This window comes from Gorilla gorilla, chromosome 15, assembly GCF_029281585.2.
Source record: "Gorilla gorilla gorilla isolate KB3781 chromosome 15, NHGRI_mGorGor1-v2.1_pri, whole genome shotgun sequence".
Classification (NCBI taxonomy): Eukaryota; Metazoa; Chordata; class Mammalia; order Primates; family Hominidae; genus Gorilla; species Gorilla gorilla.
The window spans coordinates 112,487,748-112,502,474 of record NC_073239.2 but is presented as its reverse complement, the minus strand read 5'-3'; the positions used below and the strand labels follow the sequence as shown (position 1 = coordinate 112,502,474).

Genomic DNA, 14,727 nt, shown 5'->3' with positions numbered 1-14,727 from the left:
TGACTCTCAGGAACCAACATGAAAGCTTTCTCACCTCACATTTAAATTCGTTTCTGCTGGGCGCAGTGGCTCATGCCTGTAATCTTAACACTTTGGGAGGCCAGAGTGGGAGGATCGCTTGAGCCAGGAGTTCAAGACCAGCTTGGGCAACACAGAGACCCTGTCTCTAAAAAATAAAAAAATTAGCCAGGTGTTGTGGTGCAATCTGAAGTCTCAGCTATTCAGGAGGCTGAGTGGGAAGGATCGCTTAAGCCCAGGAGGTCAAGGCTGCAGTGAGCCATAATCAGGCCACTGCACTCCAGCATGGGCAACAGAGCAAGACCCTTTTTCAATCAATCAATCAATCAATCTGCACCAATGAAACCTTGCCGACACAAGTCATTCCTCTACCCTTAGCACAGTCCCTCCTGTCACAAACAAGGGACCTGATTTCTCAAAATATAATTTATGTCAAAATATCTAAGTAAACCTAACAAATGTAACAAGAATTCTCTCTTAAGCTGGCTGCTATGGCTTGAAAAGTTAAAGGAAAGCTTGAGTTCCCAGATTCTACACAAGTGAATTAAATACTGCCAACAAAACGAAACCCAACTTAAAAGTTATCTTCTGTCCTAAGATATCTCTAAAACTCATAGCTTAATGAAGCAGAATGACATTTATGTAACTACCAATCCATGAAAAAAATAAAAACTACCTGAAATCATAAAATGTTAATCTTCTAAAATAACTTGATTTCTAAGGGTCTAATCACACAGACCCTGAAGCTATGACAAATATCCAATATAATCACACTAATACAGGCCTAATGGACTGTACCGAAAACCCGAGAAGCAGTCCTTGCATTTTAAATAGGTGCGTGATACTGCTGTTTGCACAAGGAACCTCTGTGTCTCTGCTCTAATTCTCACAGTGAATTCTAATTACGCAGACCATCAAAATTATTCAGACTTACACTAGATAGCATCTTCAATTTTCTACTTGGTAGAGATTTGTTAGGCATATAGAAAAAATTATTAATTAACTCTGAGAAAGAAGACTTACATTCCTCGTAGAGCCCAGTGATTCCTTCAACTTGTAAGTTCCCTAATGACTTTGATATGATCTCACTATGACTCATAAGCATGAGTCAAATTATTCACTTGGCAGCCTTTTCCTAGCTCCAATCATATTCTAGAGAGGTTTCTTACATTGATGCTTCCCATCAATGTTTCTCATCATTTCACTTTTCAGATGAAACCTAAGGGCACACAGGCAGATTCAAGGAAAAGCCAAAAGAAGCAAAATTGTGAAAACGTATCACACTCCTCACTAGATGTGATGGCAAGGGACAATTTTGCAGACCCGGCCTCTGGTCCATGGCCTGTATCCATCCAGAGGCAGTATGAAGTGACTTATTCATGGTGACTCTGTCTACAGGGCAAGGTGGATCCTTCTAGTGCTCCTGCTTCCCTCACTTCTAAACCAAATGGCTCAAATGGATGTGTTTTAACCTCCTCTTAGATCCTAAGGTCCCTTAGCTTACAGAAGACATAAAGGTATCATGGGATGTAGCAATTAATGTAATAACCTTTTTCTGAGAATAATCTATTTTTCTTTTCTCCAACACTGTGAGGTGGGTGACTGCTGAGGAGCAGTGCTCTTATCTGATGGGGCAGTCCCCAGGGTGGGGGCGTGGGGCTACAGCTTTCCTTCCCCTTCCAAAACCTCTGGGGAAGGGGAGCAGGGGCAACTCCATCAGTTCTAGCCTGACCTCATGGAGGAAGTCTGTTTTTAGAGTATTCTCGAGAGGAACTCAAGGAGATTAAATACGCAACGAAGAACGAGCCTCTAGAATGGCTCTGGGGAAAAGAGCCATTCTGTCCTTTTTGCCCTTATTATGAGAAAATGCATCCTTCTTCCCACCTCTGCCACCGTAAAGATATGTTTCTAGACAAGCGCTCTCTTTAAGTCCCTGGAGATGAACAAAGCCTCCATGCCACACCAGGCGGGCTTCCTTCCCATGGGCCTCTGCACAGCCCCAGGCTCTACCAGGCCTCAGTCTCGGGATGCAGAAATCATGGAAAGGTCTTATAAAGACACCAGACACTGGGAGAATCTCTGCCACAATTCCAAATTATGTCCTCTTTTAGAAAGTCCCCACTTTTTAAGAAGTAAAATACTCATTAAATCCCCTAGCTCGGTGGACTGTTGACGATGTCTCCCTATCTAACTGTAGCAGTGTGCCAAGCACAGGGCTCCAGAGATAGGCAGGTGGGGCCGCCTCCTCCGGCCTCACCCACCTCTGCTCCCTCCAGCCCACCCACGCCTCCAGCTGCACAGTTGACTCACCATCCAAACAGCTGCTTCCCCCAGAAAGTAGACCAGGGCTCGACGGCAATTCTTGTGGCAAATTTAATAGAAGAATATGAGACTCACCCTTACTTCCCACACATAAAACACTGCAGGCACTCCAAATCCTTACAGACATATGCACTTCGGAATCAACTCAGGCATGCACAGCATCCCTGTGCTGGAGTTTATTTTAAAAAACAACGCCCCAGTTATCACAGTTTCCTTTTTGGCCACCATTTTCCATAACAAAAGAAGCTACACAAAATTTGGGGGGAGATAACTGTCTTTGGAGACTGACACATTTGCAGAGGGGTCATGAATAATGATTCCAAAGCTCCTATTTAACTTCTGAATCAGGCAAAGAATAAGTGACAATATAAGAATGAATTTTGTTTACAGCAATATCATAATACAGCATTGAATCATTACAGTGCAGTGGTTGTAATTAAGTCCACAATAAAATATTCTTAGCCCGAACACCAGACCAACTAAAATCACCAACTGCTCACGAACCAAAATGATCAGTGCAAGCAGTTGCGGTCTCAACAGTGAAAACCAAAATAGGTAAGGCTTTTCTGGCAGTGAGTCTCTGACATGAACAGCTCCCTCTCTGCTCAGCGAGGACTTGGCCGCCCTCACTTGGAGTCTTGGTCTTTCTTTTCATCTAAAAGGGCGGAGTGGATCCCCAGCTTTTTCAGTTCTTCCACCAAGTCCCCATTCTGGTGCATCTGCAGAAGAATGTCACAGCCCCCTACAAACTCGCCATTGAGGTACACTTGCGGGATGGTGGGCCAGTTGGAATAGTCTTTAATGCCTATGGAGAAAGAACATTTATTTGTTATTTAAATGGTAAAAGCTGAACCATTCATGACTAAATATGTAATTTTGACCCACTAGTAGCAGACAACCCACTGTCCCTCACTGGCTTCCCCCAATCTTGAGAACACTGTGCTTGCCACTAAGAGCATGAGCTTTTGTGTCAAAGAGACCAGTGGTTAGGCCCTAACTCTTCCAATTATAAACCGTCAGCCCTCAGACAAGTCACCTGACCTCTCATCCTGTTTCCACCCTCATCTCCCAAGGTTTTTTTTTTGTGAGAATTAGGTAAGCAAGATTCTCAGTAAAATACCTGATACATTGTGGACCTCAGATTAATGGCAGAGGACTGGACGGGGTAATGCAAGTCACGTAAGATACATAAGGCCAAAATTCTCCATCTACCAGTCAAGCTTCAAGCGAAACAAAACTTGAAGAAATGTCACAACCAACTTCATTTCCAAATGGATCCATCACGGTAATTCATGGCCAACTCGGGCAATCCCACCTGTGCGCTTTTCATGACTGTGACTGTCTTAAGTTGGTGCAGGCCGTCAGTTACTTCTCCTCGAGATGATGAGTTGTTGAGTTTTGTTTTTTTTTTTAATTTTTAACAATTACTTTTACCCAGGGAAAAATCTCTGTCCCACGGCTATGGGTTGTCAGTTCCCATCTATCCAGCCACTGTGATGGGCTCTGTGGAGTGGATGATGAGGCTCTGTGCAGAACCCGAAGTGACTGGTAAGTCTAATGAAGGCCCAGAGCTCAGCAAGCTCCCTGTCCAGGGCTGAGGGGTGGGGGAGTGAGACCCGCTCTGCTCTTAAGCGCTCACAGCAGCCAAGAAACCAACCAGCATGCATGTGATCAGTCCTGGGTGCAAATGGCTCTGAGGACACACATGAGATGAGGGACGCTCTGTGACAGCGCAGCTGTGCGACTACTCTGTTCAATTCCGAGCCACAAGGATGATGACTATAACAAAATGGTAAGAAAGAAATGTGGCTTCAATCTTAAGACATAAAAGATTACTCTTAACATTCCTCTTCATCAGTCTACTTCCTTTTCTACTTGTATGTTGAGATGACTGTGCTTTCAAAAACATAGTCGGCCATTAAAAAGCCTGTATTGGTCATGTTAAAAACGAAGATGGTCAAAGCATGGCATATAATAACTAACACTTATGTGACACTTTTATATTTACATAGATAGATATTTTTAAATGGCCAAAATGAGCATATGGATAAACAAAATGGAAAAGTCAACAGATTGTTCAAGTCCAGTACAGTTTACACAAATCGATTTTTATGTAAACAAACTAAAAATACAAAAACTTGCTCTTGATACCCTATAATTTATTATCAAACATTTTCCAAATAAAATTACTGATTTCAGTTATATCACAAGTCCCAATATACAATTTATTTTTTTCTGAAAAGTGATTGCCTTGTTAAAAAAACTGACTTTGCTCTAAACGACAGCCCTAAAGAAAGCCCCTGAACCAAGGGCTTTATCTTCCTTCTCCAGACTTCACATATTAAGAAAGGGTTACATTGCTCTAGGCCTCCAAAAGGACACCCCTCAGCCACTCTGGGTGCTAGTAAAGAAACATCAGCTAGCTCTTTGGCAGCTGCCAATAAAGGGCAAATTCCATTAATCATCAAAATGTCTTTATAACGCCAAATATCTAGACATACTAGAATACCCTGATGAATTCAAGTTGTTCATGATAGTGATGTTTGATGCTACATCAACAAAAACAACTAGCATAATTTGTATGTTTTTTTTACTTTCTTCAAACTCTGTCCTCAAATACAAAGTCTATCAAAACTCACTTTTTACAATGATGCCGATTACAAAACTTTTACCTTTATGATGACTGAGAGCTGGGTGCAAGAATTAAGAAATATTTAAAGTAAACGTGAGCTTCCTTTCATTCTCTTCAACTTTCTTAAATACCTTTTATACAAATGAATCATTTATGTGCATGAATGACGTGTTTTGTTTCAATGAATAATATATTGTGTGAAGCTTTCCATGATAATCAATTTTTACTGATTTATTTTGGTGGATATCTATAATTTCTGAAACACACCAAAAATGGAAATAAGTTTGCTGCCTGAGAACTACCCAAAACTACATGTTTTACCCAAAAAATATATGTTTTTAAAGTAAAATTGCTTTTCATCCATCACTTTTATAGTATCACACTCAATCGAAGCATTGGGCTTGCCTCACTGATTAAACTTTATGTTGCTGTCGATCATATGTCCTGACTACGAGAGAAGGGGAGACCCCCAGAATCCTTACCACCAAAACTATCAAAACAAGCAGGTTTTCAGACATTCTCAACACCCAACACACATAGCCACATGCAAGTGATACTAACTTCTCATGAGCCACCTGCCTGTTCTTGACAGCAGCTGACAGTTTATCAAAATTAAACTTAGCTGCTTCTTTAATTTTTAGATGAATAGGTGTAATAGGCAGCTGGCATCAAGGCCAAACGTTGGCACCCTTCTTAATGACTATGCTCTTTTCCATTTTTAAGAAAGTTGATTACCAGTTTAAATATTTAAGGAAATACCCAATTGCTTCCTATAGTGAAGTGAGAAACTCCTAATAATAAAAGACTACTCTTCATAAGTTGAATATTAAAATGAATCCTGAGGATCCACAAGTAACTGTTTAAACATGGTTAATCTCTCTCACACTTTAGTTTTCAAAAACTGCAATATGCAGTGGTAGTTCTTACAAATATCACTTGAAATTAACTCAGAATCAGAGAGCTACTCCTGAAAATTAGAAAATCACATCCAAGAATGAATTTTAATGATAATCATTATTTCATATGTGATAGACAGTGGTGATTCCATCTGGGGCAGAAAATGCTGACTGCAAAGTTATATGGCAGAGTAACACTAGGAACTGGGAGTTAGGAGGCTATCTTACAAAGTCAGTTTACACGCATCTAATGCTCCACCAAAAAAACGCATACAAACAAATTCATATTCCAAAGTATCAACCCAGAAGGAGTACAGAAATGTACTTTAAAATTCCCTTCCAGAACTTTCAAAAGGTATTTTTCAAAATTCATCACATTCAGAACACTGGACATTACTCCTGATTTGGACACTAAATTACGAGAGCAGCATAATCATAGTTTTCTTTCTTTTTATTTTTCCTGGTAGAACTTCACTACAGCAGCTTCAGAATCTGATATGAGTTCCAACTCTGTCTCTTACCTACTAGACTCTGTGATCTTGGGCGAGTTACACCACCTCTGAGAGTCACAATTTCCTCATATTCTCTAATTTAGAGAATGGCGTTAAGTCGAGATAAGATGATCTGAGCTGAAAGCACGGAAATCAGTAGACCCTCACTAGAGGAAAAGCAAGGCACGGGGCAGAGCGGGCAAGGCACAGGCTTAAGGATCAGTAGATCTGGTTTGCTAGCCTGTAAACGTAGCCTCAGACAAATCTGTTAATCTTTTAGCCTCAGTTTCCTCATCTGTAAAATGGGAATATACTCTACGCCTCACATATTATGAAGATTCCATGATATCTAAGGAATGAAATGAATTGAGCTCCCAGCATAGTACCAGGTACAGTGTGGACATTCTCTCCATACCAACATGCTCCACCACCCACCCTTCATAGTAATGCTTTTCTGAGAAAAACAGGCAACAGAAAAAGCATAGGAAAATAAAGCAGGAAAAAGTGATTAAGTATACCCTAAAGTAATAAAAACGCCATTCAGGCCACGTGCGGTGGCTCACACCTATAATCCCAGCACTTTGGGAGGCCAAGGCTGGTGCATCACCTGAGGTCAGGAGTTCAAGACCAGCCTGGCCAACATGGTGAAACCCTGTCCCTACTAAAAATAAAAAAATTAGCCAGGCATGGTGCCAGGTGCCTGCAATCCCAGCTCCTTGGGAGGCTGAGGCAGGAGAATCGCTTGAACCCGGGAGGCAGGGGTGGCAGTGAGCCGAGATTGCCCCCTGCACTTCAGCCTAGGCAGCACAGTAACACTCTCTCAAAAAAATATATATATATATACACCATTTATTGAGTTAAGGATTACTGAGTTTCATACTCTTTAAGCGTTTTACAAAAATAATCTTATTTAATCTTTACAAAAATCTGACAAGGCAGGTACAATTATCCCTACTTTAAATAAGATGAAGAAACTAAGGCTCAGAAGGGTTAAGTAACTTACCGAAACTCACAGTGACAGCGTGCAGTGAAACCAGGATTTATATCCAGGCTTCCAGGAGTACAAAAGCCCAGACTCTTAACCACATGCTACCTGAGTCCCTCACCAGAGGTGGCCTCTACCCTCTAGCTGCCATCTCACTCCTGCCCATGAGCTACAAGTGCACTGCACACATATTTGCAATATATGGGACTGTTTTATGCCTTTAACATTTACATATACAAATGGTATTATGCCATAATTACGTGTTTGCAACTTGCTTTTTGACTAAATATTGTATTTTTGAGATTCAGCCATGTTAAATACATCTAGATCTAGTTCATTTTAACTACAGTTTAGCTTTCCATCATGTGACTAAAGTTTATTTATCTGGTCTGCTGCTAATAGACCAAGATCCCTTCCTGTCAGTTTTTCATTATTGCAAGCCATGCTGCAATGAACGCGCCAACACAGGTATCCTAACACAGAGGTCCCCAACCTTTTTGGCACCAGGGACTGGTTTTGTGGAAGACAATTTTTCCATGGACCAGGGAAGGGTGGGGATAGCTTCGGGATGAAACTGTTCCACCTCACATCATCAGGCATTAGTTACATTCTCGTAAGGAACGTACAACCTAGATTCCTCACATGTGCAGTTCACAATAGAGTTTGTGCTCCTATGAGAACCTAATGTCGTCACTGATGTGGCAGGAGGCGGAGCTCAGGCGGTAAAGCTCGCTTGCCCACCGCTTACCTCCTGCTGTAAGTCCTCGATCCCTGGCCTGGGGGTTGGGGACCCATGTCCTAACACACACATGCAGAAGTCAGTCTCTAGGCCAGGGACAGATAAACTATGGTCTTCAGGCCAAATCCAGTCTACTTCGTAATTAAAGTTTTATTTTCATAAATAAAGTTTTATTGAAACTCAGCCTGCTCATTCATCTACATATTGCCCATAACTGACTTCAGGCTATATAACAGCAGAGTTGAATAGATGCAACAAAAACCACACGGCCCACAAAGCCTGATGTACTTAGTCTCTGGCCCTTTACTAGGGTAAGTTTGCAGATCCCCCTCTCTAGAATATACACCTAGGAGTCACGCAGCTGGGTCTTAGGCTCTGTTCACCCGTAGCTTGACTGGGTACTGATAGTTACTCCTCCAAAGTGTTGGTACCATTTTATACTCCCATCTGCAGCATACATGTGCACCACACAAGCACATACACACAACTTGTTATCCAACTTTTAAGGTTCACCAGCATGACATGTGTTTCACTACTGTCTTCAATTCCCTGATACTGAAAAGGCTGAGCGTATTTTCAAATGCTTAATAAACATTCAACAATAGGATATGGTTATTTATTCAACAAATCATTTGAGTCCCTATTCTGTCACTGTTCCAGATGCAAGGACTACAATGATGATCTAAATCGGCAGCAAATGTTTATAATGCCTTTAAGGCCACAGAGTTTGCAATATAATGATAAATAAAAGCAGTATTTATTTATTTATTAAAATGCTCACTGAAAGCTTGCTTTGCATAAGCGGTACACACAGCACCACAGGCAGCGGCATAAGACATATTCCCTCCTCTCTGGAGGGCAAAATACTATGTATAGACAAGCATGGTCTCAATGTGTTAAAAAAAAAACTGTTAGGAACTAGATCTAAATGTTAATACAATAGTTTCCATAAATTACAGGTGATTTTCCTTCTTTAAACTTTTCAGTGTTTTCTAAGTTGCTTCCATGAGCATAAGTTCCTTTATTAAGACCAGGATTAGGAAACGATGATGTCAGTCTACTGGGACCTGATCCCTTTGTGACTGTCTTCTGTGTGCACTCCAGATAAAAAGAGAAGGACAAGAAGGTCTTGAGAAGGCCAGAACACAATGCTGCCTCATAGTCATCTTTGTTCCTTGGGTCACAGTCTCAAGATGTGTCTGTATCACACTCCCGGGAACCCAGTACTCAAAACTAGGAAAGAATGTTTTCCTCCGGTTTAGGCACTTTGTAAAGTTCAGGTCTCCTTGGCATAAGAACCAACAAAAGGCCAGTTTTGCAACAGCTCCGTTCCTATTACTAGAAATGACCTTGGATCTGGTGTACAAACATAGTTTCGGCTGGCAAAAGCAAGCATCAGACAGCCCATTAGTTGCTCTTGGTAAATAAAGCTGTATAGGGAAGAGGGGAAGAGTCTTAATACCCTGGCTGAACTAATCCCCATTTGGGGAACGTGCTTTTACCACCCTGCCCAGTCCAAATGTTAATACTTACTAATCTTTACTTTTCTAATCAATAAAAGAGGTATGTTATATTCAATATATATGCAACGCGTTTATTAACCAAAATAGCAATCTGATGAAACTCAGTGGTCAAGGAATGTAAGGGTTAAATTCCTGTTGCTGCTGTTTGAAAACTTAAGAAAGTAAGCTCAGAAACCAGACACCAGACGTGGATAAAAGACAGAAAAATAAAATGTTATCAGTACATATTCGTATTTTTGCTCCTACTTTCCGTTTACTAGCTATATTCCAGCATATCTCATTTCCAGTTATATTAAACAAGAGAAAATAAATTCACAAACCAAAGACCCTCAAAACATTATACTAAGCGAGATAACAACACAACTTTTTTACTAGTGCCATATTGGCAATTTGCAGGGGACTCCCTGCAAGGTCTCTGTCAAAAGACTGCAAAATAGTTACTCCTCTTTTAAGCAGAGAAGCTGTCTTTGAAGGAAGACTGCAGGTCCCTTGCCTTGCACATGATAAAACTGAGCCCAGTAACTGGTGGCATACTAGTTGACAAGGAAGACAAAAGGGTCATGAGAATAACACATGGTAATATTACATATACGTGGTAATTTGAACCTGCCCTCTCGACTCCTCAACTTAACATGCTTTCTAGGTCCCACCCACCACCACTATCACCTACAGCAAATGGAGGATCAGTTATCCCCAAGAGTCTTTAAGGACTAGATAATCTGGGAAAAAATACATTTGAAAACCATAAAGTGCTAGTACGAAGCCAGCTACCATTTACCGGGTGCTTTCTGTGCCAGGTAAGATAATACACACTTTCTATAATTTTTACTTTGGCTTCCTAACAAAAACTTTGCCAAATTGTCTCATTATCCTCAAATGCAGTTGAGTGACTTAAGTTTTACACCTGATTAGCCACAGAAGAGGATGTCAACCCAAAGCTTTTCCAAACACCAGCCTGTCTCATCATTGTAAGCAATGACTATGATTAGTAATTTCAAATTTAGAGTAACAGAGAACCTGGCACCTATTTTTAGCACACAACTGGCGCCTCTTTTTAGCTAGGGACATGCAGGGGCTCAGTCACTGAAAGTCTCTAACTGGGATGCAGGTACCCTAAGTCACTCTCTAGAAGGAAAAGGTACAGCCTTCCCAGTTTTCCACCAACCCTGACCATCCTGGCCAAGGAGCAGGCCCTTGTGCCTGGCCTCTTCCTCCTCCCCTACTCAGATAAGACTGGCGAATGCACGTGGAGTACTTGGAAAAGATGCTTATTAGCTGCAGCCTTCCCTCTCCCGGCCTGATCCATCTGGCTCCTGGTGCCCTGGCCCCCTGGGCTCCAAGGCTGAGCCAGTGAGTTAGCCCAGGGCCCAGGAGCCAGGGCTGCTTCTTTTCCCCACAAACCTCTCCAAGCCCTGGCCCACATACATTCAGCCCTGTGCTTGAGTATCTAAAGCCAAATGTCATGACTCTTTCCCGACAACACAGATCCCGACGAAGGCCAGCCGATAGCAGTCCCAACCCTTTGCTTGTAGCAACCACAGAGGATGATGCTTGACACCCTGAGCCGTGAGCCAAGCGAGATCAGCCTCCGACCTCACTAGCCTCAAAGGCAACCTCAGCCCTCTCCCCACCATCGACAGCCCTAGACCTTACCCACGAGCAGGCCAACGGCTTCCAACCTCCCCAAAGTGTTCGCGAAAGTACCTATCTCACAGTGGGTCCTTACTATGAGTTTCCTAACCGTGCAGAGCAGTCAGGCAGCGGGCCACCCTCCTCCGAGTCAGTCATTGACAAATCGCCCCGAAACGCCTATATTAGCTCGAAGTGAGGATAACTGAACCTTCAGGACTTTACCTACTGCTCAAGTTGGCAACGGTACAGAGCCCCAGATCTCAAGACCCAGTGAAATCAACTACACCCTCAGCCCAGACTCTACTCCAGGGCAGTACTCCTCGCCCTAACCCGGCTCGAACCTTCAGACAGACCCCGGCGGATGGAGCCCCGCTCCCCAGCCCGGCGCGGCGGAACCCCTCGGCCTCGTGCAGCGACGCTCCTGGGCCCGGGGCGGAGGGCGCCTGCCCGGCACACTGGCCTGACCTTGTCGGAGCTCGGGGTCGTCCAGCACGTTGTAGGCCGCGTAATCGCGGACGCCGTGCAGCCGCAGGATCTGCACCACGGCGTTGCTGAAGCCGCACTGGGGCTGCTCCGGCGTCCCCTTGAGGAAGACCACCACCTTGTCCTTCTTCACCAGCGCGTCCAACTGCTCCGCCGAGCCGCCGCCGCCCGCGCCCGAGCCCGCCGCCCGCACGCCCGGACCCCAAAGGCCACCGCCGCCCGCGCCGCGCCCCCAGCGGAGCAGAGCCGCCGCAGCTCGGCCGAAGGACCCGCTCATCTCCGCACGCAAGCCGCAGCCCACTACGGCCCGGGCCCACAGCCGGCCACCCGGAGCGCTCCCCGGCCCGCGGCAGTCCGACCCGCCCCCTGGAGGCCCTCATTGGGCCGGCTCTAAACTGCCCTCCGTGATTGGACAATACTGATCAGTAATTACTCGATTCTACCAATCACGTTGCTCGTCCCGCCCGGCAGGTAAGAGGTGGGCCTTATGCCGGAGCCGCATCCTACTGCCTTACTATTGGTCGTCGGCAACCGCTTTGTTAGTTAATTGGAGAGACTGGATGTCAATCAGGGTCGCGCTTGCGGGGCAACGAGAGGCAAAACAAGAGGGAAGACGACTTTCCTCCTGTGAGCCAATGAGGCCAGCTGGGCTGCCCCGAGACAACTGGGAGAGGCGCGGGAGTCGCCCGTTCCGCGGAACGCCGGGAAGGGGTCACCTCCTGATGAAGTTTCCGGTTCCGGTGTCAGCGGCGGTTGAATTGTCATGGCAACGCGGTGGGCGCGCGCTTGTCGTGTTGGTCTCTTGGGAGGTAGCGGGGCTAGGCCGGGCGGGTATCCGCCTCTCCCAGCTTAGGTGAGCGTCCCCGGGCGCCTCCGGAGCGCCGCGGCCGCATGCAGTTCGTCGTGGCGGGGAGCCGGAGCCTGACCGGGGTTCCAGCGCTCGGGCCGTAGCCTTGGCTCCTGGACTTTCCCTGGCTCCGCCGCCACGTGGGAGCTGAGGCTCTGGGGCTTCCGCCTCCGGCGCGCGATTATTTCTCTAGAACAGTTTTCATTTTTAAAATTTGTAAAGCGCTTTTGCCTGTGTGATTTCCTCTGGGTTTTTTTTTTTCTTTTTGTAGAGACGGAATTGGCGGCGGGGGGGTGGGTGGGGGCGATGTCTCACTTTGTTGCCCAGGCTGGTCTCGAACTCCTGGCTTCAAGGGATCCTCCTGCCTCGGCCTCTTAAAGTGCTGGGATTACAGGCGTGAGCCACCGCCCCCGGCCGCCTCTGAGTTTCCAGCCTCGTTGGCCCTCCAGCCTTTTAACCTGTTGGGCCTAGGATCAGGAAAGGTTTGTTGAATGGGGAACTAAGAAGTGAATTCGTTCGTTCGACAAACGTTTCCTGAGCAGCCGCTGGGTGCTAGGCGCGGTGCCAGCGCGGAATGTCCAGGGAGACCTGGTGCCCAAAGCTTGGACCCAGCGTGAGAAATGAGAAGCAGATACAAAGCAGTGTGGGAGTGCAGAGGAGACAAAGCAAGCCTCATTAGGCCCATTGCTTGCTCTGCTCGCCCTTGTACTTACCAGTGCTTGACAATATACAGTTATTTACTAGCTTGGTTATTGACTTCCTAGCGGGCACTCAACTTTATTCACTGCTGTATCCTCAGTGCCTAGGACGATGCTTGGAACGTGGTAAGTGCTCCTATTGGCGGGAAGAATAAATCCGGAAGAGCAGGACCAGTGGACTTGCTACATAATCTGTAGTCTTGGAGCCGCACGGGGTTGGTGGTACCCTCGGCACACCAGACTTGCAGAAAAAGCATACTCCAGAGGAAGCTGAGGCATGCCTGCTCGAGAGCCAGCTGTTGCATGTGCAATTTTCCTCTGATAGTTTCTGGTCACTGTTGCCACGGTGATAATGACTGGGCTATGTCATTATCTATCCGCCAACAGTAAGAGAAGCTTTGCAGTCGAGATATTGTTTAGCAGATGGAGTGTTTTCTGTTGAACACTAAGTACTGCCACAAGTTACTTTTTTTTTTTTAAACTTTGAGTATTTTTTTACAGTGTTGCTGGAGGTGATCTGTGTATGCTTTGGGAGTGTTCGAATTTAAAATCAGAAAATCGTGTCAGTGAGTGAGCCTTTCAAATAATCCTTCGGCATGAAACCTGAGCCTAGTAAACTATGAAAGTAAACTCGGGACATTACCCGCAAGTCTCAATGTCATATTTTCACCCCCATCAATATTATTGATGATGGCTCATTTTCTAATGTGGGACCTGAAATTTACCAGGTGCTTAAAGAATCTTTTTGTTTTTCAGATTCATTGATTCCAGGTAAATCAGAGGAACAAGCAACATGAACAGAAATATGTAGAAAACGCTATTATGCAGAAGCATAATTGTTGTTTCAGAAGTCCAGCATCTGGTGCACTTAACAATAGAGAATATATTAAACTCTTTCCAAAATAACCTGTTGTTCCTACCTGTGTTGTGTTTTGTTTGTTTTTAAGTAAATATTGATTTGTTGCCAAAAACCTAAACTGTTTATTGCTGTCAACTTAAATAACGAACAGAGAGAGGCTCTCTAAAAGAAAATGGCATTTATTCAGGAATAGAGCATTGCAATGAGAAAATGCATGCGATAGTTAACTGTGTATCCTGGGAGATAGAGGAAGACAAAGGTCTTTAAAGGAAAAATGAGGAGGGTTGCATAATTGTTTTGAGATAATTATTTTTGGCTACAAGGATCAGTAACAAAGGTGACACCAGTCCCAGGTTGGACAGGCAGGTGCTCGGCAGGCATTGCAGAAGTATTTTTTGTGTAAGATTGAGATGGCCTTTGTGCAGGATTGTGGTTTTGGAATCTTCTGTGATCGTTTTTGCTATCAGGCATTTATGCTTGTGAACTCTTTATGGCCTTCCCTGTGTCTATTTTGATTCCATCTTTCTCATTGCCCACTCTAAACTGTCTAATTCTGCTTTTATGTTGACTGAGATCGGGAGAAGAATTTGCAAATTTATATC

At 44.5% G+C, this 14,727-nt stretch overlaps 1 protein-coding gene and 1 non-coding gene across 2 annotated transcripts; one reads left to right on the top strand and one right to left on the bottom strand.

The window, feature by feature from the left end:
- Window positions 1-2,373: 2,373 nt before the first annotated feature.
- On the bottom strand, window positions 2,374-12,083 carry GLRX5 (glutaredoxin 5). The gene is made up of 2 exons (XM_004055652.5): window positions 11,704-12,083; window positions 2,374-3,145 (listed from the first exon to the last, which is right to left on the bottom strand). Exons 1-2 carry the CDS (start codon window positions 11,996-11,998, stop codon window positions 2,967-2,969), a joined length of 474 nt encoding a protein of 157 aa, XP_004055700.1. The 5' UTR covers window positions 11,999-12,083; the 3' UTR covers window positions 2,374-2,966.
- A 1,372-nt stretch (window positions 12,084-13,455) lies between these two features.
- On the top strand, window positions 13,456-13,729 carry LOC115930695 (small Cajal body-specific RNA 13). Its single transcript, XR_004067311.2, has one exon.
- The last annotated feature ends 998 nt before the right edge of the window (window positions 13,730-14,727 follow it).

What these genes read in the sequence shown, in the direction of transcription:
- GLRX5 (XM_004055652.5), bottom strand. Translation starts at nt 11,998, where the DNA reads ATGAGCGGGTCCTTCGGCCGAGCTGCGGCGGCTCTGCTCCGCTGGGGG. An exon ending in CGACCCCGAGCTCCGACAAG is followed by an intron (nt 3,146 to 11,703) that starts GTCAGGCCAGTG and finishes CTTTCTCCATAG; the next exon opens with GCATTAAAGACTATTCCAAC.